General features: G+C 41.0%; 1 protein-coding gene across 2 annotated transcripts in view; it reads right to left on the bottom strand.

Annotated features, from left to right (window-relative positions):
• Nucleotides 1-27957, bottom strand: part of ssbp2a (single stranded DNA binding protein 2a) — a 49364-nt gene that overhangs the window by 8097 nt on the left and 13310 nt on the right. Inside the window, exons 1-4 of one of the 2 annotated variants that reach the window (XM_070904818.1) lie at nucleotides 20319-20389; nucleotides 19580-19652; nucleotides 16004-16065; nucleotides 15566-15650 (exon numbers count right to left, since the gene is read on the bottom strand). In XM_070904818.1, the coding sequence (XP_070760919.1) occupies nucleotides 15566-15650; nucleotides 16004-16065; nucleotides 19580-19652; nucleotides 20319-20389 (291 nt within the window). Of the gene's footprint in view, nucleotides 1-15565; nucleotides 15651-16003; nucleotides 16066-19579; nucleotides 19653-20318; nucleotides 20390-27957 lie in introns of those variants that run through there. The other variant, XM_070904817.1, reaches the window with a different exon arrangement.

The raw sequence follows: 27957 nt of genomic DNA on the forward strand, positions 1-27957 counted from the left end.
TTTGTGAGAGTTTTTTCCCCCCTTTCTTTCCCTCTTCCTTCTCGCACCCTGGATTACCCAGAATGACTTTACTCCCTGGCAGCCTGGAGGTCTGCTGAGTTTGCCTTCACGCACAGAGAGAGAGACAGAGAGAGAGAGAGAGAGAGGGGGGAGGGGGGGAAAGAGGAGAAAAGAGGACAAAGCAGAGATTATGAGTGTGCATATGTGTGTGTGTATGTGGTAGTGAGTGTGTGAGTGCACTTAATGTTTGTTTGTGTAGGAAAAGAAAAACTGGGGGAGGAAAAAAAATCTACCTGACCTGCTGACAAAGCAGCATTTTCCAAATACAGCAGCAAGGGGGAAAAAAAACAAAAAAAACGCCAGGATATATCCCTGCCCCAAAATCAGCACCCCCCTCCATCTATGAAAAATTGAAACAACACCGGGAACAACACTAACTCCTCTGGTACTGACAGTCTCTCTTGATTATGACAAATCAGATTGACTCAAATGACATTAGAAAAGCAGAATGAATCATTCACAAAGCCTCTTTAGAAGAGAGGCTGTGAATCCTTTTTCCAGTTTGTTCTTCAGACACCACTAAGATGGAGGAGTCACATGGTTTGCATAGTGATGCTTGTGTAAAATCTGTACAGCGACATCTACGGTACTAGTCCAAGACCTGATATGCCATTATTTAAAGGAACAGTTAGACATTTTGAAAAGATAGCTGATTTGCTTTCTTGCAGAGCGTCAGAAGCAAAGATTGATATCATTCACATGTTTGTACGGTTAATATGATGCTATCACCAGCAGTCGGGTAGCTTAGCTTAGCACAAAAACTGGAAACAGCTGCTTGGCTCTGTCCAAAGGTAACAAAATCTGCCGACCAGCCCCTCTAAATCTCACTAATTAACATGTTAAATTTTGTTTGATCTGCGCAAAAAATTAGGTGTAAGAACGACACGTTGCGCTGTTACGGGGAGTTTATTTGCCAGAATATTTCTTGGCCAGGTGCAGTAACAAGTCTCCAAACGTGCTGAGTGGCAAATTTTGTCACTTTATGGACTGAGACTGATTAGCTGTTTCAATGCTCTCATCTCTCTATCTAAGAACATATTTCCCAAAATGTCAAACTATTCCTGTAAGTCTGCATTGTTACAATAATCAATAGTCTTTTTTTTTTTTTAAACATTCATAGTGGTTATCTGCATATTATAGAACTGATACTGTATGTAATACGTATATCTAAAAAGTATCTAAAAGATGCCTTTTAACTCCGGGCCAAGAACAAGGAATGTAAATTACAATTCTTGATTATTTTAGAAGTTTTTTCTGTGAACCAACAGGTATCGTCTCTGCAAAATAAACACATAAATCAAATGAAAATTAAAACAAAATAATGTATGTCTGGCAATGTTACAAGGTTATGTTATAAGTGCAACAATACTCCATTGGGTTATAAAATATATGAGCTAAATTGGTTAAATTGACTTAAGCTCATAGCAGATATATCAGTATCTGCGTATATGTTGGTCCATTAGTGACAAGAAATTGCTGTGCAGAAAGGTCAAAAATCTGTTTGAGATCACAACATTATTGCAGTTACAGTTTGTCCACCAGAGAGCACCAGCAAGTTTATCCCTTAACTGTTAAGTACAGCGTGGTAACTACCCATCCAGTTCACACTTTTATAAAAAACTGAATTCAGGGATTCTGAGAAATGTTCAGCTCATATATTATTACCTGATTTAAAACACAATATTGATATTGGCCCAAAAATGCAGTATCTGTTGGGATTTGCAAAACCACTGAACAAACTGAAGTACACACAAGCACATAGGGTCTGAAAGCTGAGTTATACAGTACTGAAGCACTGAGAAAAGAATCTATTAATCAGTTCAATTGGACTGATGGGCATGATAACAATATGTGTGCTCATTCAAAGTGTCGGTGCTAAACAGTCGATAAAGCTTGAGGATTTGTTGACTCATAAGACCTGGTATCTGTACAGACTGGGAAGAGTTGATGTTTATTTCGACATAGACTCTCTCAGTTTCACTAATTACCTTTATCTGCTGACTTGTGGATAGTGCTAGAGAATTATTTGAGCAACATTTAATGTTTGCTCCATTGGAAACGACTTAGTGTTACTCAGAACTGTCAATAACGGTTAAATTAAACATGCTGATGTACTAAGACCTTTGCTGTATATACTCACCCATTCAAAAACTATGCATTTGCTCATGGCTGCTGATAATTGTGTTGACAGTGAGATTGCAGGGTTTCACCCGGTGTAATGTGACCACATCAATGTGGTGCAATTAGCTCAAATTAGCTACAACAGCAGCAGTGACCAGGAAGTTAATGTTTACTGTCGGCTGTCATTCTTACACTACTGTAAATGACTCTGAATTAGACTCAATGAATTCCTGCAAGACAATTCTGTTTAAATACTGATTCACAGCCAAGCTCAACATATTCCAGCTCTTAACCTTTGTAAACACCAAAAGCACACAGATTGTTACACACTGTTAATGAGTCCATCATTTACACTTCTCACACATCAGTGTTAAACACTTTGCTGAAGAGGCCAAGAGAGAGAGAGGACAATGAGATATTGAGCTGATTGTGACATAGTATACTTTAATGTGTGAATGTGACTGTCAACAATGTCTTGTGTAGCTTAAACACAGTAAAGTGCTGCTGATAATATTCACTGCGCTTGACCTAATGGAGTTGATTGTTGATTCAATTTGTGAATTAATTGTAGGACCCAGATTATCTCACAAATGATTCACAAAATCTCAACTGGCAAATGAAAGCCTACATCTAGTTGTTGATGTACTGTATTTACTTTTAATAAGTCATTTTAAAGCAGATTAAGGAACAAGAGCCCTCCGTTGCTTCCCATCCAAGCCCCTACCAAAGTATCTGACCACTCTCTTTTTGCTCCCGCTCCTTCTCTGTCTCTGCTGTCTCTCCTTTATTTTTTATAGAGTTCCCGGAGAAACTTGATTCTGTCTTAAGAATCTTAAAACAAGACAATCAATTCATCCGTCTGTCCATTCAGCAACCCCCATTACATTAAGCCTTTTGATTCTATGAGTCATCAAATTGTTCAATGATATGCTCTTTGTGGCTTGCTGTATACTCTGATCCCTACATTCGCAGTTACTGGCGTTGTAACCAAAAGGTGTTTGTGATGAAACCTGAGGCAGTGGAACGGCCCCCGCATGTCCTCAGATGAACACCTGCATCTCCTGGCAAACTCATTTGTTGCATAAATTATTCAAACCCCCACCCTCTGGGAGAACGCTACAATATACCAGACATACACAACAAGACATACAGTACAGTGCACTAAAGTACACCGCCCTCCACAAAGACAAAATGTCCAAAAAGGGATTGAAATTAGATCAGAGCCTGAGAAAAAGTATGTGCACAAATAGTTGAGGTTCAGGATTTAAAAGATAAGAGGTGCTTTTTTTCACGTGCATAGTCATGGTTTTGTGTGTAACTTTTTCCTCAGGTGGTAAAGAATCACCATGACAACACAAACCAACAAAAAACATACTAAGAAAGGCAGTCAACATTTGCGATGTGCCAATATGTCAAAATGAAAAGGACTTTACTTGAGTTTGAGGCCAAGTTGTCCAAGCACATGTGCAGATGTGGGAAGACCTCTCTTCCACCACACTGCTACACACATTGTGGCAATGTGTGTACAATTTCTCCATCCGATATGACACACTTCATTGATATACAACAACATTGCTTTATCTTATCCTGTGCTTTACAGGACTGAGCAATGAGTGCTGACATGAGAGTTGACTCATTGTGGACAAAACAAAAAACATGTAGATTGCAGATTGAAAACTTTTTACGTAAATGATCAAAACATGCGTTGCTTTGCTGTAGAAAATACAAAAACTGTTGAAGGAACTGTAGACGTTGAAATGTAGTGCAATTACACTACAGTTTGCTACTTTACGAGCTAATCAGACTTTCTCTGTACTACATTCACAGTACACTAATCCCATCAGACTAAAGGGCTCGGTAATACTTAATGAGATAACACACAAACTCTTTCATCCCTATATGTTTACCGATTGTGTTCCTTGCTAATGTGTGTAATGCATGCATACTTCGTGTGTGCGTGTGTGTGTGTGAAGGTGGGGAGTCATTTTCATTCAATACTTCAGAGACCGAGAGACACTCAGAGATTCGTGAGTGGAATCTCAAAAGGCTGTCTGTCTGTGTCTATCTCCTCTCTCTCTCTCTCTCTCTCTCTCTCTCTCTGTCTGTTTATCTCGCTCTCTCACTGTCGTCGGCCGTTGTCTGTTTTCTCCACCTCACTGTCTCTCATAGGCACGCTTTGCCTCTCGCACAAATCCACTACGTCTCATTTTTTTTTTGTATTCATATACCAACCCATGACGACACGTTTCTATCACACATTTGGAATTCGACTTTATGGATAGGTGGTGATATTCTATAGTTTTCTCATTGTCAACAAATCCCAGTGTAGCCAAAGCCTCCTTCCTCCATTGTTGTCCAAAAACTATTAGATCCACACAAATGAGCCACATTGTTGCACTGAGTCACATGTTCCTTCATTATGGGCAGTGTAGCTTATTTTGAATCACCCCTACATACACTGTCCTGCTGCAGTAAATAATCACTAGCCATCCAAATGTGTATTTATATAGATCTTTAGTAGGAATGAATAGGCGTGGGGTTGAGAACCACAGACAGGATAGCAAAGTCTAAAAGTATTGGGAGAAAGACTAATGCATTATTAGTTTTATTTAATGGGATTTGCTAAGAAAAATATACAGTAGACCAACACCAGCCTAATCCCTTAAACTACTGTCAACATATTTAATAGAGCTGCAACTAACAATTTATTTTCATTGTTGGTAATTGTCTATATTTTCACTATTAACTGATAAACTGTTTGGTCTATGAAATGTCAAAAAATTTCAAGTTGCTTATTTTGTACCATCAACAGTCTATAACCCAAAGACATTCAGCTTACTATAGTTCGATTACAGTGAAAAATGACGGAGGGGGAAAGCAGGGAGAGTGTAAGAAGACAGAGAAGTCCTCCCATTCTGTGGCTGTCTTTGGAGAGCTTTTGGGTGGGGGTTGTGCGTGGGAGGGCAGTGGTGGGGTGTGGAAGGGTGACCACTGAGTCTCAAGGCCACACGCAGTACAACAGGATCTACAAATGACACACCACACAGGAAGGAACTCCGTCCCTCCTCCCTCTCTCCCTCTTTCCCGCTCCCTCCATCCTCTCAAATGCCATTAGTCCACTTCCTGAATAAGGGAGGGGGGGGAATGGAAAGAAGAGATGCTACCAGTCTGCATGACACACATACACACACACACACACACACACACACACACACACACACACACACACACACACACACACAGTCACAAACAAAACACACATTCACAAATGCACATTAAAGTGTGAGATCGGAAGCACAATAAGAAGATTGATTTCTGCATTAGTGTATATGAACAGAATACTGTCAGTCAAAAGCATAACTAGAGTATATCCACATCTATAACTAAGGATTTTAACTGAGAAAACACAGCCAGGCAGCACAGAAGTAAGAGAGACAGAGAGAAGTCTGTTTAGCAGGGTAGAGATGAGAATGCGGGTGCTCTGCTTTTAGCCATGTATTATTCACAGTCTCCCGTAGCGACCAAAGACAGATCAACACGCTTCACTGTCCGATCGTGAGCCAAACTAACTTTTCAATTTCAAGGCAGATCGGCTTAAATCACCCTCTGGCATTCAGAGCTTCCTTTCTTAACCAAAACATGCCATATGTTACACCAGTAAAACACAGCAGCGAGTGGAAACAATTGTTCTCTCTGTGCACTTCACCCTAGATCTCTGCTGTTCAGCAACAATATCTAGCTGAGTTCAATTTGCCAAGAAAACATCCCCAAACTATTATGTGAGTATATGCATGTGTTATGTTAACATGGGGCCAGTTTGCTTTGGATGATATTCCACTTTCATACAACCTGGGTCTTGTTTTTGTAGTTCTGGTAAATAATTCCTTTTGGTAATTTTAACATTGTACTCATCAAGTTATAGGGTACATTTGGGGAATATTTGTCTTACTGTCAACAAATCTCATGTAAGGCCCAACACCAAGAATGAATTTAACCTTCTAACAAGTATTGTCTGTATAGCAGCTAAACTTAAAGCCAGAGGCATAGACGGGCTACTAACTGACGTGTGCCACGTAAGACAGAGTACGGTGTGTACATGCGTGTTTATGTGGTATATTTATTGCTCAACACAAAATGATCTATAAAAATATTATACACTGTATATTTCTCCATAAAGTCATTTTGCATTTTCCTCATGTGACGGTCAAAAACAGTTTGTCCCATCCATCTAGCAACACCTGACACCTCATTAAAAGTACCTAGTATATTGACCACAGCACACAGGTGACAATCCGTATACAAATTGGTGAATTACATTACATTGCCCTTTCTTGAGGAAAGATATACTTTATTCATCTGTACCATAGACCTCTAGAACATGGACATTGCAGTTTATTTTGAGACAATCTCACATACACTTCCCTGCTGCCATAAATACTGTTAAAAGTGTATACATTATCTGATATATAGATAATAGTCCCCAGCAAATGCAGCATTTAAGTGTGTTTGCTAAAAACTACAGTGTCCAGCTTTTTTACTTAGCCTTTTTTAAAAAATGAAATGAAAAAAAATCTTTAAGGTTTAAGAGATGGACCAAACATTGTTGGTTTTTGTCTTTTCATTACATTTGTTGTCAATGAGAAAAATATAGAAAAACATCTGCCTTATCCATTCATTGCTGAGTCCTGGGAAGTCCTGGGAACGTGGTGACATGACCAAAAAGAGGTAAGATGAAGGAAGAATGGTGTTTTTAGAACCAGTAGAAGTGGCCAAAACAACAAAAATAGAGCCAAGATGTAATAAACCTGGATTTCTCTTTAATAAAAAAGAGTTGAACAGAAATGGAACAGGAAGAGGTCACCTATTTCAACCTGCACAACATCCTTGGCTCTCAATGTTCCCTCTCTCCATCCTTCTAGATCTTTTCAATCTTTATCACCTTCAGCAGCACATTATTCTGCACAACAGAATTCCCACCAGAACCCAGGCACTCTCTAGTGTAACATTACAGGTGATTACCAGGTAAAATGGCAGCACAACGCTAATCTATTTGTTCCCCCTGGGTGATTACAGGTAGGGTGATATCTGGGGGTGACAGGGAAGGGAGGAGGGGGCTGCACTGGCTGTGTTTCCTTTATCATTGATGTCATTATCGACCCCTGTAAACATCTCTGAGGCTGCGAGGAGCTGTATAATATGTGAGGTGGAGCCGTGGGCTGATACACTGTCAGATACACATACAGAGCTGAAAATGATAGTCACTTTGGTGCTGGAGAGCTGCACTTCTCCCAACACTATCTCACTTGGTTCAACGACACTGGGGCAGATAAGGGAGATGGACTGATCACAGAGGCAAGGAAAGGGTAGAGAGACACAGAGGAAGATTTAAAAGCCACAGCTTGAGATGAAGAAGAGACTATGTCATGGACTTTTCTGTATGGCAGATCAATGCAAAGACAGAATATTGATACACCTTAAACCCACAGATTGCACTGAATTGATCCAGTTCTTTTAAAATATATCATGGTGCAAATGCAGAGATTGAAGGGTGTATTGGGATTATAAAATTGGCAGAACTGTTGATACAAAGACTCATCAGTCAGAGGAATACGGAGTGAGAAGTCATTTTCTGCGTCTCATCTTGCAGTCCTTCCAGTGCTAGAAGGCCAGACACAAGAGGCTGCACGAGATAAGGATATGGGTGCCTACAACAGCAAAAAAACTCACTGGGGTTAGTTGGGGTCAAAGAGATAACATGCCGGTCTGATCATGTCAGCATTCTGGCTTTGCCCTCCTGCTCTCCCTCCGTAGTCCTGCCGCAACTTCTACAGCTCAATCTCTGGATCATTCACTATAATCCCTTTCACACACACAGACGGTAAGGTTGCTGCTGTGTAAACTTTTGCAGCACTTCTATAGCTTTCTTCCCCCAATGGGTCAGGGAGGCCTGGATGTTAACCTACACAGTGTCCAATGTGCAAAAATTGTGCTCACTTTGACCGATTTGAAAATGAAATATATTCATCCCAGTTTCTTGTTTCCCAGTTCAGAAATATTCTGAAAGCTCAGGTAGACTGTATCACCTCTCCTTAGACTGTTGCAGACACACAACATATGCTCCTGACTAAGCCCCTTATTTTCATAATCAATAATAATAACTGCAGTCAAACTAGAAACTACTCCTCTGTGTGCCACAGCTCTGCTAGAGCTTGTTCTCATTCTTACATATTCTTGTCTTCCCCTGCCCTCAGTTAGCCTCTCCCCTCCACGCTCCTCCACACATGCCCTCGTCTCTGCCCCTGCCCACTGCAGAACAGCAAGGCGTGCATATGTCAACATCACATTAACACTCCACCTCGGCATGTTCAAACACGCATGTGACATGACTCAGCATAACACGCCAGTGGAAAGCACACTCCTCAGAGACCAGAGGGGTGCGCGCAACAGGCCCGCCAAAGAGGAAGGAAGATGATAAGAGACATAAAGAGGAATGCAGAAGGACAGAGAACAGGGACAGAGATAGGCAGAGGGAATGGAGGAGAGAAAAAAAACTGCTGATGTGAAAGAGAGAGGATGAAACAGCGTAGAGAAGGGGGGGGACAAGAGGGGGAGGGAAAAATGGGAGAAACAGAGCAAGTGATTGTAATGTAAAGAAATGCAGAGAAGTAGCGTATAAGTCGCCCAGCATGCAGTGAGTGTTCAACATGGAAATTTCCCTTGCTTTTTTTCTGTTGGAGATCGTGACAACCATTTCCATCTCTGCTCAACCTATGGATATTCCCGTTCTTTTTCTCCCTTCCCCTCCTCTATCCTCCCTCTTCATTGCCATGGCAATGATGTTACAGTGAGTCACCTCCACATCTCCCTCCTCCTCAACACCGCCAAGAAGGAACATGGGAGCATGAGAGAGAGAGAGAGAGAGAGAGAGAGACAGAGAGAAAGACAGAGAGAGACAGAGGAGGAGAAAGGGCTCAGTTTCCCTGGAAACAGACTGGGGGTCTCCCCAACCCCCATTGGTTCTCAACTAGTTGGAATCAGCTTGTTACCCACAATGCTTGGAGCCAACAGAGTCTCTGTTTCTAGGTTGTCTCTGTCCTCTTTGTTTTGCTCCCCGTCTTCATATGCATGCACACACACACACACACACACACACACACACACACACACACACACACACACACACACACACACACACACACACACACACAGAGGTTCTGGTCAAAATTCAAGTTTGTATTTCATGCCACTGAATGAAGCAGTTCATTCTCAGGTTTGTTTTATGCTGATCCACAATCAGATAATAAAACATCAGTCCACAACAGGATCTAACCTTGTTTTTTTGTAATATTGCAGTCAGGAATTACTGAATTTCTGGCAGTTTTTCTGAACAAATGTGATGCAGTTTGCAGCACTTTCTGTATCATTTCCTGATAAATTGCTAATGTTCAAAATTGCAAGCCCACAGGAAAAAACTGACATAGTTTAAGGAACTATCAGTTCATAATTTGTTCCAGTAAGAGGGAAAAAAGAGTAAAATTATCTTCAAACGGTTTAATGCAGCTGGTGGAAATTGAAACAATATGCAACAATGGCTTGGAAAAACAAGTTATAGACGGTTCAGTTTAGAACGAAGGTTAGAAAAGTTTTGCTGAGATTTTAATTGGTGGAGGTTGTTGGGAGGCAGCTCTGCCTGAGAAGACGACTTCAGGGGAAAGAAAGTCTCACAGTCAATGACATGACTGCATCCTTGCATATTGATTTTATTTGATCTGGGCTCCTAAGAGTGGGATTATTTTATGTAGAAAAGAGCAGTGATTTGAAAACATTTTCAAGCATTCTTTCAATTTGACCATTTCTTGTGAAAAAGTTCGGAGACAGAAAACAACTTGATTAGATGCGTTAGATTATTAGATAATTATAACATAATCTTTTGGGCTGTTGGTAGCACAAAAGAAAAGCGCCTGTGGTGTCCAAAATGAGGAGGGTTTATCCTGTGGGAAGCATGAATTTCAAGGCGATTGGAGCTTTATGTTTTGATATTTCCTGGGTACAAGTGGACGTTTGAGCCAGAAAAGGTTGAATCATAACGCCATCCTTGCAGTGCTAGAGAGAAATTAAATATTAATAATTAATAATTTATTTTTCAAAGCTTTTACCAAGAAGACCACGGAAACCAGAAAACATGTCCATGGTCAAGTGTGTTTGTGTGTGAGTGTCCTTCTGTTCATTGTAACAGCACACACTCATACTGTACAGTACATGTTTCTCACTGCAGACAGGAGCTGTTTTCAGTAAACCCCACCTTCCTGTCCTTCAGCCACACACAGTGTGTACGCACTTGTTCTTCCAGGAGTTATCAAACACTGAGAGTGCATCAGGATGTAAATGAACAACAGCCCCGTGTGTTATTACATATTGTCAAATGTGTGTATCCTTTAGCTGTACAATAAAGACAGTGCGCTGCTGTTAAATTGAGCGGTGTGAATACATTTCCATGCATGAGTGAGGGAATATGAATGTAAGATCTAGCAGCGTGAGACAGAGCATTTTTATCAAAGCGGGCTGCTCTTGGCACTGCCTCTTGATCTCTTCTTCCCCTCTAACTGCCGTGTGCCTGCTATCTCCCACAGTGATGCCACACAATGATACCAGGCTCTCCTTGCTTTAAGTATTTGTAACACTGCTGCCTATCTATTGCACATTTTGTCTACTGTTCGCTCTGTAGTTCATCCATCTGTCACCCTCTTTGTTAGCTTTGTACAGGCAGCCAGTGGGGTGCAATGGCACCAGTTTTATTGTACTTTTACCAAATTAAAACATTTTACCAAGTGGCAACATCTTAAAACGGTGGTTCCCAACCTGGGAGTGGGGCCCTCACAAAGTCTCCCTAGATAAATATGAGGGGGCATGAGCACATTGAAGGGATAAGACAAGATAAATATATACTACTGCAAAAACTCTACTTTTCTCTACTTTTTTTTCTCGTGAAATTCGGACACGCACAGTGCTTCATCCCTCCAAAAATAAAACAACCTGAGGAAAAATCCCTCTTTGCTTGAACTGCTCACGACTATGTCTACACAATGGCTATAACATGTGAGGCATCACAAGTAAAGCTGAAACGATTTGTTAGTCGGGTGACAGAAAAAAGAAAATTAATTGATAACTATTTTGATAGGGATAGGCTGCTTTTCTTTGTCGTGTGTCATAGTAAATTCAATATTTGGGAAATTTGGACTGTTGGTCAGGCAACACGAGACATTTGAAGATGTCAGTTTGTGTATTTTTCTACTGTGAATGAGAAAGCTTAAAGCACTGCAACTTATACACGTCCATTGCTTTTTGCTTTTTCTGACATTTTAAGAACCAAACGATTAATTAAAAAATAATTGTCACATTAATCAATAAGGAAAATACTGATACGTTTCCTTTCAAGGGGCCACCAGCCAAAGCTGTTGGGAACCACACTTAAAATATGGTTTAAAATGGCATCGACATACACTGATATCAAGACCCATCCTATGGCTCTAGAAAGTGCCAAAAATAAGCATTAAAAAAGTGATTTTCATTGGACTAAATGAAATTGCCTGCTCCCACTGGCATATTCTAATAAAAAACAACATAAAGTGAAATAATTCGCCTGTCACCCTTTGAGGCTTCATGCTCGGCTGATTCTGCATATGTGGCCTGGTTCCCTAATATTTGTCTGAACTTCTAAAGTCTAAACTCTTTTGGGCTTTCCTCTGTGAGAATCCATCACACATTCACACACTGATGAGACAAACAGTGTGATAAAGGTAATCATCCATGTTCAGGCCATTACAAAAGACTTTCACACACACCTGCAAATTTCAGTTCACAGCATATTTTCATTCACAATAATCACTTTTTATACAAAAACCATGAGTCATCCAGGAGGACTCATTTTTCAACCAACGACTTGCTTCAGCTAATAGGCACATTCTTATCTGTAGGCTGCACAGCACAACCAGTACAACTGTCGGACACTGATAATCTCCTGAAATCAAGAGTGAGATATCTTTCTGAGTGGGTTTTTTTTCATCAGTTCTCCCAAACTCCCTTATTTTTTCTAACTCATCAGCCCTTCTACCACCAGTCTGCTTCTCTAAACTGTAGACTGTCTCTTTCACAGTTTGAATCCACTCAGGGAAATCTGAACGTGCATAGTGTAACTTGTATTAGTATAAGTGCCACACACAAATACACAATCACGCACCAATGCACTTAACACAATTCATATGGAGACATTTGTATTTCAATTACATTTTTCAGTACAGCAAACATTTCAAAGGGCCTAAATGTCATAATGTAGTAGGAGAAATGCTGCTAATATGCTCAATATTGTTTTCCACAAGTCTTACAAGCAATTTCATGCTGGCTTGATTCTTTCTCGTTCCACCTAAATGTGCCCATATTTGGTTAAAGATCAGAGAAATTACACCAAACTTTTGTCCCAACTATTGCTCCAGCAGTTCAAAACATAAGATAACAATAATATTTCTTTCCATTTATTAGTTATCATGAGACATTGCAGTATAGCTGTATCATAAATGCATTCATGTTAGTGTATGCTATGCTAAGATGTGACAGCTATGTGACAACTGTCACTTTTCAACTTTCAAACCCACAACAGTATCGAGAAAAGCCTGAAATGACCCGCATGGACTGATGCTCTTCAAAGACAGACAAGCAACAGCAGCTGACTTTTGTCTCTAATAAGGCCATTTCCGGGCCAGGCATAAGAATTTAAAAATAACTTGTTTTTATGACTTCATGGCCCCTCGCAAATGGAAACCGCTCATTTAGTATCAAGAACACAATTTACAAAGCACTTAACAGAACTGTAAACGGCCTTTCTGATGCCTGAAAAGCCTCGTCTGAGGATGGAAATCAATAACGTTGCATCTCTCTTCACTTTGTTCATCAGTCTTTTCTTTCTTTCCCTTTTAACATTAGATTACGGGATTAATGTCCTAGAAGACCATCCTCGCACACTCAAATCTGGTGATATGATCGACATATACAGTATACAACCACATATAATACAGACATTGTTAAGACACTGTTTCTTTAAATTAGATTTACTCAAAGCCCATTGTGTCTACAGTAGATAGTTCAAACAGGAATAATCATGCAAATCAAGTCAAAAGCCTTGTCACAATCCCATCAGTTATCAAAGGAAAGGGACCCAAAGATGATGCGAATGAGCTCCTACATCTCCCAAGCATTAATTAGGACTTCACTCAGTAATTAGCTATCTGGAAATAATTACCATCAAAATGTCTGATTAAAATCTCCATCAGTCTCAAAGTCAGGAGACTGAAAGAGAGACACCAGCATCAAATTAAGGCGTGCTACTTTCCCCAACGACGGCCACCGCAGTTGTCCCCTCATTTTGTTTTAATTGAGCGGCAGATATGTGGGTAGTACCTCTGATTGGATGTGAGAAGCAGCACAGCATTGGAACAGTTGATTGAAAGTGACCTTGGTCTAATTACAATTGGTCTAATTATAATTCTCTGATTACATCCCTGCAGGAAATGTAAGACTAAGATGTTGCCAGTGGCCTCTGCTAATGACGTTAAGACAGATTCTGAATGATTCCTGAATTGAATTGATTCTGATCAAATAAGAAGAAACAACAAGATACTGTTGTTGTCATCTTGAGAACAATTAAATTGAATCACTGTAAATGTGGTTTTTGGTGTTGAGAAGTTTTTGAGATTAATAAATGAAAAAGAAAAAGAAGTGTCTTTTTCTAAATGTCTCTCCCTCTTTTTGACTCATTCTCTGTCTATCCATTTCCTTGTTTCCCTGTTTTTCTCCACCTCTCCCCTCTCCTCCCTGTCTGTCTCCCGGGGCTGAGGTCGAGCTGCCCTCCAGCTCCCTTCCTCGGAGCCAGGATGACATCATCACATAGCTGCCTCGTCCTTGGGAGTGCCTATTCATCACCCTGATCATCATCGCCAGCATCAGCGGCATCACCTGCGTATGCACACACATATACGCGAGCACATACACCTACTGCAAGAAGATAAAAGAGAAGAGAGCCCCCACCAGTTCTGCAGGATTGCAAGCCTAAAGGAAAAGAGGGAGAGGACCACAGAGAGGGGGAGAGAGGGAGAGAGAGAAGGGGAGGGACGATACTGCTGGGGTAGGCAGAAACCCCTGACCTGTGCACTTCCAACAATACATCTCAATAAACCACAGCACAGACAAATCTGATGAGTCAGACTTCAGCCTACAGAGGGAAAACAACAACATAAAAAGCAGGGGAGAGAAGACCCCTCCACACTCCCCCTCCTCCACCTCGCAACTTCCCGCGAGGAGAGCCGCACTTCCTCTCTCTTAGTCACCAGCTAATCTAAAACTTCAAGAGCTCTGGCACTGCTCACTGTATTCCGGTTACTGGATGGTGCATGACTAAATCAACCCATGCCTTGATGTGCGGGAATTACAGCAGTGAAGTGGAGCCACACTGAGAAAACACAGCAATAAACAATGTTTCCACCACACGGGCCTCTGTCCGCCTGCCCAGCCTGCTTTTCAGCGTAATGTGCTCACAGTACTTTTGGCGGATATGTATGTGCACAGCATTTTAGAGCTGCTGCGCTCTGGTAGAATACAAGTGGCAGGTACTGTAAACCTTAAGTAGTAGGTTCCTTACACTTCTTTATCACACACTTTGAACGTCACAACCAGCATTCGATTAAGCACCACTTCAGATCATAGATTCACAACGAGATAAAACCATTTTACAAGCGTGTAAAGACAAGTTGCAGCCATATGACAACCAAACAGTGTTAAATATATTGTTCTGGGATTAGATGTGAGAAACAAATGAATGCACCTGTTCTTTTGATATCAGCTCTGAAGCCTCTAGACGTATTATCGTAATCAAAAAACAGCAGCAACAAGCCACTCGTAGACATTGCCATCATGCGGATTGCTCTTTGTATGATATTTTAAACTGTGTAATGTGCAGCTTTTATTTCAGCATGTAAGTTTCCAAAGTCTGTTTTTATTTCACAATGCCATTTTTCCAGAGACCATCTTATTTCACACAACTACTAATTATCACAAAGTTTTTGTCAATCAAGACAAAGAGGGCAGAGCCACTTATGTAATTGGCTGTCCACTCATTCAGACTGTAATGGGATTATTCACAATTTCATGGTTATATATTTTGTCTTTATTTTGTCAAATAATTATTTATTTAATAATGTCTAGTTTATTTACTTAATATTTAACAGTTTGGGTTTCCATACAGTATGGCATCTCCCTGCATAGATTCCTATCACTCTCATCACACAGTGACATTGAGCCAGAAAGAGCAAGGAAAGCTACATCAGTGCAGACTCACATAGTCATGGAAAGCCTTGGCCTCACTGGAGTGTTCACATGTGTCTCGTCTCTCTGGAGCCGCACAGTACAGGTCCCAGAAAACACTGCAACACAGAGAGAGGCAGTCAGAGAGAAGAATGGTGACAACAGAGAAACATTAAAGCTTGACAGATTAAAACAATAGTCCATTTTAGAAGCAGGGTAATCCAGCATCGAGGCAATAAGTATGATTCTATTATCATCATTGGAATAGTCGCCTTTAAGTGAGTGCATAACAATTTGCCAACAGCAACCTGAAGAGGATCTTTTGGGGACAATTAATGAGATGAGGGTAAATGAAAACAGGAGGAGAAGAAGGGAGAATGATCATTTTATTTAATACTGTCAATGATGGAATGAAGAAAAAGCAGCATGAAGAGGAAATGTAACTTGAATCATTAGACATAAAAACACTCACCACCACCATGAGTGGAGGAACCCTGGAGGTTCTCCTAATGTGATGTTCTTCTCCCATCGGATCTGGACAGGCGGAAAAAGAAAGTGAGAGAGACTGAGAGAAACATATTAAGTATAAAAACATGCCCGACATCTGATTTACCTGCTTTACAAGGTTGGAAAAGGGTGCAAGGGAATTCTTATAACACATGCCATTCTGTAATTATATTATGATTCTCGTGCCATGGTCATAAGTGGATAAGTGAGTATATGTGTGCCTGAAAGCTCGTCTATTCACAAGTACATGAAAGAGTGTGTGCACAAAAGTGTGTTTGCTGAGTCAGGGGATGTGCAGAGTCTGAGGTTGGAGACGTGTACCAGCCTGATGATCCCAATCAAACCTTTGTACAACCCACACACCCTTCAGTCTGCTCCTCTCCCACATTATCTGTCCTTCTGCTTCCAGTGTTTTATTCACTCTTCTTTCTGGCTTTCCTTAGATCTGCTCTCTATCCTGTTACTTCCAAGGCCAAGGGCAATTCACACATCATTTTGCGGGGTTACAGGTTACGTCAAAAAGAAGTTCACAACTAGCACATCTGCTGTGTAGTATCTGGTTGGTCCTGGATGCCATCAGAGTTTAGGGTAACATTTGCAGCTCTGTCCTGCTAGATTGGATTTGGGGAAGTTTACACCCCAGCAACCCCAACCAAACTCTTTATCTGAGATATTGGTCCTCATACTAAAAGTTTCTCTTGTAGTGTTAAAAAGGGAAACAAACCGTTTGAAAATACAAACAATAAAGCATAAATATAACCTCTGTCTTGCTCTTTTGCTGTATATAAGCTAAACTGCTAATCTGCTAGCAATGATTGTCATTTCAGCCAGCAAAATTAATGATTGCTGGCTACTTTTGTCAACCAGACACACAACAAACAAACAAACAAAAAAGCCAAGAAGCAGTGTCTTCTTCAGTAAAATAAGTATTCTTCAGTAAAATAAGTAAGCCATGGTTCCAAAATAAGGTCGGGGGTAGGGGAGAAATCGGGTTACTGACCTGCTGCATGTATTTATTTACAATTACCAGGCTACTACAGGGCATGTAAACGCACTCTCTGATTAACACGTAACCAGGTTTCTCTGAGTAACCTGGTTAACACCCATTGTTTCAAAAGTTACTCTGAATTCTGCCGTTATCACTGTGAATTGCGTAATGTGCTATGCTACGAACAGAAAGATTGACAGATGTAGCAACAGTAACTAGGGGGGCAGGGCTTAGTAAATAGTCACTTCCAACGTTGAGTTCCTACAAAAGGTGTCGGGGGAGAGGACTTCAGACACCATCTGACAAACACTTCAGTTGAAGCATTTTGACGCCTTAACACCTCAGTCAAGGTTAGTGACTAACGTGAGTGCTGACATCACCCACAGTAGGGATGATTTATCTTTGCACACAATGTCAACGGATGTGCCGATACATACAAAGACACACACACACACACACACACACACACACACACACACACAGTCTGCGCAGCAGCTGTGGGCAGCAGTCAGGCTTCTGCTATCAGACTATGACACTATTGTTTAGTCTGCCTCTCCTCTCTATAAACAGACTTACATCACTCTTTCTCTCAGACTCTTCAAGTGATCTCATATCATCTTTTTAATTTCCTTGAAATGTTTCATATGGGTAAAAGAATAAGACTATTGTGCCACCTGCTCTGCTAGCAGTGTGAACAAGAGCTAAAACAACAGGAACAACAGAACTGCTCCATTTCAATTCATCCTGACCTCAGCTGCAGATCAGACACAGTGACTTTTAGAAGGAATGCCTTGCTTTGAAGTTTTTTTGGGGGGAGGTCAGGAACTGCCTCTCTTTGTTTATCCCACATGCTTTCAGTCTAAGTTAGCAATTCTAGTGAAGACATCAGTTAACTTGAAACATTATAGGCAGCCAGCAATTTCCACATACGCCATGACAAAGAAGGATTTACTCCCTCATAATTGCTCAAATGGCACAAAAGATGCAGAATGGGCATGACATCCCTCATTTCTCACATTTAATTGGCTGTAGCTCAGTCCAAACACGACTGCAGACAGTTCAGGTCAGGACACTTTTTAGCATGCTCTTTTATTCCCCCCTTCATCTGGAAAGCGTAGAAGAAAATAGCATTGCCTGTGCCCGCATATCCTGTCTTCTTGTGGTCTACACCCGGGAGGTTCATTCATTTACCTTTACCATGCTACAGTGAGATCCCTGTAGCATGATTACTGGCAGATGTAGACTGTGTGCTGTGTACCTTTAGAGTTTCCATTCTACCCATATGAATAAACTTAGAATAATTGTATTCTAACATTTATATTCTTGCTGTTTTTTCCCCCTCATGTATTCTGTTAAGGTTTAAGTGGATTTGTGTTATTATTATTTAGTTTGACAGGGTTGCATGGTTTTTTGTTGCCTGTTCTTCTGAGCTGTCCGGCTGTGATTTGGTATTTACATTAAGGTAATCGCGTCTGATTTGTGACTCGTCTTCCTGGACTCTTGTTTCTCTCTTGTTTGAGCCTGAGGATACACTGTAAACAGATGTGGATGATAAAAAAGTGGATAACAGGCCTTTAAAGCCATGTTTTATTCCAGCCCACTCTTCCAGCAAGAAGCTACATTATGGCGTAATGTTTGTGTATGTGTGTGCATGCTCATGCTATGCACGCCCATGTGTATTGAATACAAGTGGCTGTGTTTATACTTGTTGCACTCTTAGCTAATGCATTCCCACACTTGAATATGACACCGCCTATCCTTTTCATCTCCCACATCTGCAGAAGAGAGAGCAAGTGATATGGCAGAGAGGAAAGGGTGTCAGAGAGACAGAGAGGTGTGTGCGTGGACATGTGCACGAACACACACTAAGTCAGAGTGATGAGAATTGGTGCCAGCTGATGATGTAACCTTTTCCATCCCCCTCTCTTTGTTCTCCTCTTCCTCTGGCCGATGTACAACAAGCCTCCAGCCACTGTCTTCTACATTGTAATTTACCGTCATTTACAGCAAAGCACAAGAATCAACTGACCTCATTTTCACCCCGTCACCTTTTTACCTCTGCAGAATGAAAGTGAGGACAAGCTCGCTTCTCAGGAAGAGTGGTGGAGAGATAGATCAAGAAGAGAGTGGAAAGATCGCAAAGACAAAATAGGGGGGACTCAGAGAGGACGAGAATGAGATTGAAAGAGATCGACTGAGACGCAGCTGCTGAGCGGATCAGAGAATGATGTCAGTCGAAGACGTCAGCTCCAAGCTGAGCGTCGTAACTCTCCCCGTGCCCCAGCTCCAGTCCCACTCAATGCAATACTAATGTTAAAAAGCCTGTCTGCTGCTACCGACCTGTTGGCTCAGCACAGTAAGGCCAGGCTAATTCAATTAGCTGCTACACTTACTGGACACATTGTATGAGGGTCAGAACACCCTTCAGAGTGGACACATAAAGTATATGGGCTGTACTCTGACACACACACACACACACACACACACACACACACACACACACACACACACACACACACACACACACACACACACAGCATCTTTATGACTTACCTCTGAGAGAAAGGTCTGTGCTGACTTCTGGGCTCCTACATGCAGCAGGTACTCGTACACATACAGAGCTAACCTGCACATAAAAATAAAGAACACAGTGGGAGGAAATGGGTCAGTTTGTTCATGAAGATCCAAACAGTTAACAATAGATGTTAGGTGAGTTAAAATCATATGAAACATCAAACATATGAGAAAATGGGACATTGTAGAGAGTGGGGGTAGATGTACAGTAAGAGAGAGACAGTTAAGAATGAGAAAAATGTAAACAGTCTTGGTTTTATAAGCAGGCAAAAGTTCAAGCAAAAATTAAGCATCTGAAAGATGAAAGATTCACCTTAGGTATGCCTAAGTCTGAACTTTTTTGAGTTTCAAGTCTTTCTCGTAAATGTTTCCTTCCATCTCTGTCTGACTTTGGGGCCAACAAACAACTGCTTTGGGACCTAAAACAATTATACTTCCTACTCCATATTTAAGATAAATCCATATTTAAGAGGGAGTTTCTCCCAGGATGGCCTAAAAATAAAGATGAAGGAGCCTACGCATGGATACAAATTGCCAAGCAGCTCCAAGATGCAGTGTGCAGGGACATGTGAGGGCGTCACAGTCCGTTACAAATCTCATGAGAAACAGAAAGACACACATCAGCTTCGGAGCAACTAATCATCTCTCGAATGCCAAACAGGCAGGGCAACCTTTTAAGACATTTGAAATTCACCCAATGTTATGCTTAATCTAAAACCCACCTGAAGAACAAACAGCGTGGTGATAAGAGTAGGCTTGGTTGGACCGCGCTCTAATGCACCTCACCATCGCGCCTCAGGCTCTCTACAGACTTTCTCCCATGGCTTTGATCGCAGTAAGAATTAATTACAGGCTTGATTTGTTAATCAATTCTCCTCCCAGTGTGTCTGTGCTGGTACTAAGAGCAAGTTGGGGGGGGGAGTCTACTGGGTCTATAAATACAAGATAAACATTGAACCACAGGAGATCAATAGCAGATCACACTGACTCCTAACAGCACCCTGTAGATTTGGACAGGAGTGTGGTGTAACGACACATAGTCACTGTACATAATAAGATGTTTGTCATGAATTTAACAAAGGGCCCAATGAGATGGTCCATTTGTGCTTGATCCTCACATTTCCCCTAAAATCAATATCAACCAGGTTAGGGGCTGATTGGTGTGATTCGTAAGTGACTGATAAACAAATTCTTTGACGTGTTTATTCCAGAGATGTAATGAATGTATATAGAAAATATTATAAAGACTAATATCATTTTCATAATTGATTAATCAGACGATTCTTTTCTAAATCAATCAATTTATCATATGTCTATAAAATGTCAGAAAATAGTGGTGACATAGTGATATTGATAGTTTTGTCAGACCAACAGTCCAAAACCCAAAGACACAAAGTTCATTACTATATATGACAATGAAAAGAATCTCACATTTTAGAAGCTGTAATTGATGCATGTTTGGCATTGATGCTTGAAAAAGTACTTACATGATTAGTTGATTAATTGACTAATTGATTAACTCACAAATCGTTTCAGCTATACATCTTGAAAACTAAAGATGAAGCACAACACAGCAGAAGCTTTGACCTGGAGCTCGGTGCATCTGTGTATGTTTGTGTGCACACGACGTGTATGATTGTGCATTGTCAGGTGTGAAAGATGGTCACACCGGGACAGCAGCTGTCCTCGAACCCCCACTGAAAGGTGCTACCAGCCTGCTGTAGCCGATCCAGACTACTCTTATATTGAGGTAAAAATAAACTCCCCAGACAGCCCTGTCTGCCTGTCTGAAGATGATGGACTGCACACCTTTCTGCTCTGCACACAGGTACTCTGTCTCCTTGCACCCCCCCTCCTCCTCCATTTCCATCTCTCCTCTTCATCACTTTCATCCTCAGTCTTCCCTCTTCCTGTGCCTTTTCTGTCTTGATGGCGCTGCTTTCTTCTTGCACTCTTTTTGGTAAGAGACCATGTTTGTTTAATGATGAAAGGATGAAGGGAAGCAGCAGCAGAACCTCTTCCTCTACCCATGCCCCCCCCCCCCCCCCCACCCCCCTCATGCCCTGGCGGTAATGTTTAACCAAAGAGATAGAGACAGAACGTTTCACAGGGACAAGGTTAACGGAACAGTGAGAGGCTTGACAAAACTCTTGACACCTCGACAACTGAGCATGAATAAAAGATGCGGCCATTTTTTTTCAAGGCACTGTACAACTCTGAACATTTCTAGGAACAAACTCGTTCAGTTGCTCTGTTCTGCAACATTTTCCTGTCAATCTGTCTAAATCTGTCACTCTCCCCTGTGAACCCTAACATCAGTTACAGCAGCGTCAGTGTAGAACTATTTATTAATCCTGAAAGATCTCATGTATCTGCAATGAATACATTCACAGCGACGATGACAAGCTTTTTGATGGACTGCATGAATGAATGCATTGTGTAAATTAAGGAATGAAAGCTTGTCCTCAGCACGCATTGGCCTGTATCCAGTCAGCTATCTATTACCACACAAAAACACAGGCTCACTCAGGAGCTGCCTGTGAGTCAGACTGAAAGGTCTGACCTGTGATTGATTTCACAGGAGCTGTAAGATGTGACCTTTGGCCCTGATGTGGAGAAAGGGTCAAATTATGTGAGGAAACACAGGGAAGGTGGAAGGATGAGGGCAGCAGTGGGCAGAGAGGTGATTTAATGAAAGAAAGGGAAACATTGGAGGGTGTCAGAGGTAAGCAGGCTAATGCAAGTTTTGGAGTAAATATGAAAGGAAAGGAAAGGTCCTAATAACAGTTTAAACGCACTGACGCTTGCAAAAATACACACATAAATCAGACTTAAACCACTCCTCTACCTCCTACCTATCTCTTATTTATTTAACACACACCAAAAGCAGTCAGTGAAACAGGACTGATAAGCAGACAGCAAAGCAGCAGAAGAAGGCACTTTGTTAACATTCAATATCTATTGAACTTTAACTCAAAACTGCTAATTTCCTCAAAGACGAGTGATAGGCTTTGAAAACACAAAACCCTTGCATACCGCTCCCTCATTGTTCAGTTACCACTTCAGCTGAGCCTCACACTGATCAAAAAAAAAAAAAAGGCACCCAACTATGTGGAACTCGACTGACTGACAGAGTCAAAATACTGAGCGGAGATAAGGTTTGAGGATTAGAGGATGGTGGACTGTTCAAGGTTAAGAATCGTCTAAATTTCACACAATAAAGTGAAAGCATTACAAAGACTCTCTAGTCATTAAATAAACTGTCACTTTAAATAATCTCTGCATTAGGATTTGAGGTAAAAGTGCTCAAACTGAGGCTGCCACTGCATTTAGAATGGTTTTTGACTCCATATTAGTCCTTTCACATTAAAGCTCTTTGGTGTTTGCCCTTGCTGTCGGACATACACCAGAAAATTGAAGACATTTTTTACGTCATCTACGCTGGCAATCGGTGTTGTAAATAAGAACCACTTTACATTAATCACATCTGCAACCAGGATGATTGAAGAGATCGGGTGCCTCCCACTTTGCTTCCTCTGCCTATGTGCTAAACTGTGTGTGTGTGTGTGTGTGTGTGTGTCATGTGAGGTAGTGGAGAAGAGCTGGGAACTTTAAGATCCACACCTGACCCATTTCTCCTTCAAATTCAAGTGGTTTTGTCTTCTGTGAGACACATTTAATTAAATTCATATTTGCAAGCGACCCCCATCCTGACTGCTCCTGTAAATGTGCACAAGACCAGAGAGCCGGCGAGCTTGGACAGTCAGAGACAGGGCTTAGCTTAATGAAGGCAGTAGGCAGAAACAGTGACCAGCTTCTACGTTGCCTTGTTACTGAGCCGTGCAGAAAGGAGAGCAGGGAGCTCAACTACAACCTCGTTTTAAGGCAAAGACGTGAACCGATTTTCCAAGATCAGCATTTAGGAGAGACAAGTAGATCACTGCTAATCAATTTAATGCCATAGCAGTGTGGCAGAGCTTCAAATCACAACAGACAATGGCTTCAGTGATTGGATTTGCCTGTTATAGATTAGCTCCAGATTATTGCAACCTTGTTAAAGATGAAATGGAAAAGTGATTATACTTCTGATCTGAATCGGCATGTTAATTGACATATTTGCCGAGACTTGCTACCATGCTGACATAGACTAATAACACATATTTGACCAGGAAAATCAAATCAAATGTTAAGTATTTGAAAAGAGAAGTAATAAAAACCTAAATAAATTCTTATTCTTGCCATAAACATGCCATCCCCATCACTAATCAGCACAAGTCAGTTCTTCAGCAGATTACAATACACTGGCGATACCTTGCTCCCACAGTATGTTAGTTGTATATAACATTTCCTTATACTGCATGATTGGTAAAACTATCTGGTTACAAGTCACATTTTTTCCCATGTAGCTGCACCTGGAGATATTTTTTCTGTAAAAATACACTGTCCCATCTGCCACAAAGTAGAACCACAGTAGAGACAGTAGCATCTCATCTGCTCTAAGTAAGATTCTAGAAATTTGTCTTCTTTTCCCAAATTAAATTCTGGTGTTGGGTGTGGGCAGTGGCAGGAAATCGTCTCTACCCACAGGAAGTGATGAATTCAAACTGTCTCCTAAGCAGCAGTTAGACAGCAATGCGGTCAGAGAAAGATGTCTTGTCCCTTTTGGTACTTGGTGTATGTAATTATTACAGACTGTAAACTGTAGAAGAGTTTGCTGAGTGCTGATTAATTATGTCAAATTACATGACTTCTGGATATTCAAACCTAATTTACTTTCTGGCCAATTGGGGGCAGCGCAACAAGTTTTAACACTTTTACACACATTTACAACATATAAAGTTGACATGGCGAACTTGCAAACTGTGGCTTATTTACACAACCAGCACGGATTAACACTAGCATTCATTCAGTCTTGTTTCTGGCTACCTGATGAATGTAACTTCTTTTAGCTCTGATTTGATCTGGCTCTTTAGCTGCTACATGCTCCACTTTCTTCACCAGTTAGTTGCTGACTTTGTCTGTTGTTTGGTGCTGGGCAGGTAGAATATATACATAGGGTTTTTAAAGCTAATTACACATAGTCATTTTATCCATCCAAAAATATTCATTATAGCAGCTTTAAGTCCAATTCTATAACAGTTACCTGCTGCTACTAACCTGCAAAGTGAAGCTCATGATATGATATGACTACATGTATCAAAGTATGTCTTTGTGACTTTACCTGCTTAGTGGCAATCAAATCAAATGTGGAAATGCTCCATTAAAATCAGACCAGCGCTGTCTGAAGCATAACAACTGAAATACGAACATTGTGAAGATACTGTAAATCTCACGACACATCACATTTCTCCAAGTTTTAAAACTGGAGCAAATTGCTTTCTAAACGAATGACAGTGACGTAGTTTCGCGCTTCAGTCTGAATGGCTCAACTTGTCATCAGACCTGGCTTCACAAACACTGTTGAATGCGGGTCAAACACTGGCATTTGCACTAGGGACGGGAATAATATTAAATGCTGCTGATAATGAAGTGAAATTTATGTGACTGGCTACCTGAGTGGTTAAAAAAAATAGAGAGTGAGAAAAATGAAAAATGAAATTCTTGGCAGTGATTTCGCAGTTATATCTATGGAACAATAGTTGACTAAAGTCCCTGGATCAACTAATGTCTCACAGTGAAACAAAAACAGGTTCAGCAGAGTATGTTATACACATCTGTCCTGTATTAAACATAAGATAATAACGTCTCCTATTTTTGGTTAAATTTGACAACGATTTCTGGATAACTTGATAGACAAATGAACAAAGGAAAAATAAGAGCAAACCGCCCGAGATTGAAACATACCCCCCTCTCCAACTCCACCATGGAGGAAAATTACAGAAAGAGAGAGAAAATGAGTGAAAGAGAGTGATGGGGTGACAGGAGCGTAGCAGAGACAGATGAAAGCTTCGGGTGAAGAGAAGAGAGTGAAAAAGGGGGATTAGAGAGACAGAAAGAAAAGGCAGATGGGGAGGATGGAGGTGATGGGTGCGAGCGGATGAGCCCCAAGAGGAATACTCGTGAGATCTGTAAACTTTCATATTCTAATGTTGAAGATTCTCACTGAGCGTTGTCTCAGTTAGCCAAGCACCCTGCTGTGACCTCCTTCTGCAAATTAACACAAAACCCCACAACGAAAACAGCCGGGCTAAGCTAGACCCGATTGCTACCATTCTCTAAGAGAAAAAGCAAATGACTACACGCTGTGCTGAAAACACAACATATAGAAAGGAGAGAATGTAAGATACATAGGCCTACTATGCCTCGGAGTATGCACTGAATTTCATTACATTTTTATAAATGAATTTCAATGGGCTCTGTGTGAGAGGTAATAACAATGGAGAAGTAATCCTAGATTGAACTAAGTCACAGTCAGGAAGTTGAAATACTGTAATTATCTCCTGGATATGCTTACCTACTATAAAAGACTAAATTGCTGCCTTAAATCTCTGCTGTGTGTGTTCAAAGCAAAGAATAATGTTAGTAAAAGTGACACTGTGAAGTATCTACTGAGAGCTATAGTGTCTTTGAAGCACTTTGCTTTCAAGCGAATGGAACACTTAAAGCAATAAGGAGAAATAAAGTGACTCCTCTAAATTTCCCATGGACGAAATAGTTGTAAGACATTACAATAAATTAGAGAAGCAGTAAACTCCAGTTTGGCAAAGCTCATAAAGTTTAGTTACAGCCTAACTTTCAATGCTGTACCTGTGTTTTGTGTTTGTTGTTAATCAAAAATGTCATCAAATATGTGTCACTCACTACTTGTGCTTCTTTGCTTATGCAGCTTGTTGGGCATATGTTGTAATGATTTTTGAGACGTTTTTCTTTTCTTAGTTTGCCATAATTGTGCAGTATATATGACTGATGCAATACAGGCAGTGACCGCGGTAACCACAGGTACAGAGGCAGCTACCCAGTACAAAACTGAGTCACAATACTACTTAGCAACATGCATCATCATCATGCATTAGCTATTAGTTTATTATCAGTCGTCATTAAAACAGGTCAGTTTTAAAGGGTTTGCATTTTCTATAGCCCAACCAATACTTTATTTTTGAGGTTGATACTGATATATATATATATTTGGGAGTTTAAAAAGTCAAATAACTACATATGGCAGATGGCTTGATACCCCTAGATTTGTTTTTATGACCAAGAAACACACTCTGGTGGACAAACTATGTAATGTTGACACTGTAAATTACTGTACTGCAATACCAATATATCTGTAATAAGGTGGGCTATGTAATTGTATGGTGTCGCTGTTATTTTGTCAACCCCCTTTATAGTAATCATATGATGGGACTGGCTTGAGGCCTGGCCTGTTGTTTACAATGGTTTACTTTTTTGTTTGTGTCCTTGCCCACTGACACTCAGCACTATTCTCTCATGAAATCACACTGAAGGCCACAAGAGCAACACAAATCACAGACACCTGTCTTTGACTCAGACGTAAGATCATCAACATTATCATCATCATCACGGCCCGTCTACAGCGAAGCCAAGCGGCCTCTCGCTCTGCAATCAAGCCTTGAAAAAGCCCATCATCAAACAGACGCCCCCTGTGGATGAGGAGAGCGATGGCAGCTCGGGCTCCAGACAACTCTGGCGAGAGTAGAGAGGGACCCCGCCATAAAAGAGAGCACAGCGATCAAGCTGCTGCCCCTGCTGAGGACAGCCCTGTGTGTGACAGCCAAACACTTTCCCTGATTAATCAAGCCTAGCAGCGGGGCTTTACGTGCCATTAAGAGCCTTGCTAAATGACTTCACTTCATTCATTAAAGTGGAGCATCCTCTGCGGGTAGAGCGGGCTCTGCTTGCCAGACAGACAGACAGACAAGTGAAAGCTGGGAGAGAGATGGTGGTAGGGCAGCGATGAGGGTGGTGGGGGCACTGAGGCAAGATAAACAACGACAAATATAGACCCATTACAATGCTGAATAATTCATCTTATACACAGGGCTTCAGGAAAACAACAGAGAAAAAAAACAACAACAGCCCAAACAACCATGGGGATTATGGTGCCTTTATACAGTGAGGAGCATCTTCAACAGGGCTATTTATGCTCGCACCTTGTCTGTCACTTTACGTGGAAAATCAGATTCCAGTGGACAAATCCCTGATGCATTTTCATTAAGCAAAAGTATAGTTTTAATGAATCTGTGCAGGGGAGTTGGACAGCTAGGTGCGAGTGGATTAATTGTTTAAGTAAGTACTGTTAGCTGCACACAATAGACGCTTCGTTTGAGATATTCTTTCAACACGTCTGCAAGCACACAATACACACACAAACGAGGATATGTACAGTAAAACTC

This window comes from Enoplosus armatus, chromosome 4 (genome assembly GCF_043641665.1).
Source record: "Enoplosus armatus isolate fEnoArm2 chromosome 4, fEnoArm2.hap1, whole genome shotgun sequence".
Classification (NCBI taxonomy): Eukaryota; Metazoa; Chordata; class Actinopteri; order Centrarchiformes; family Enoplosidae; genus Enoplosus; species Enoplosus armatus.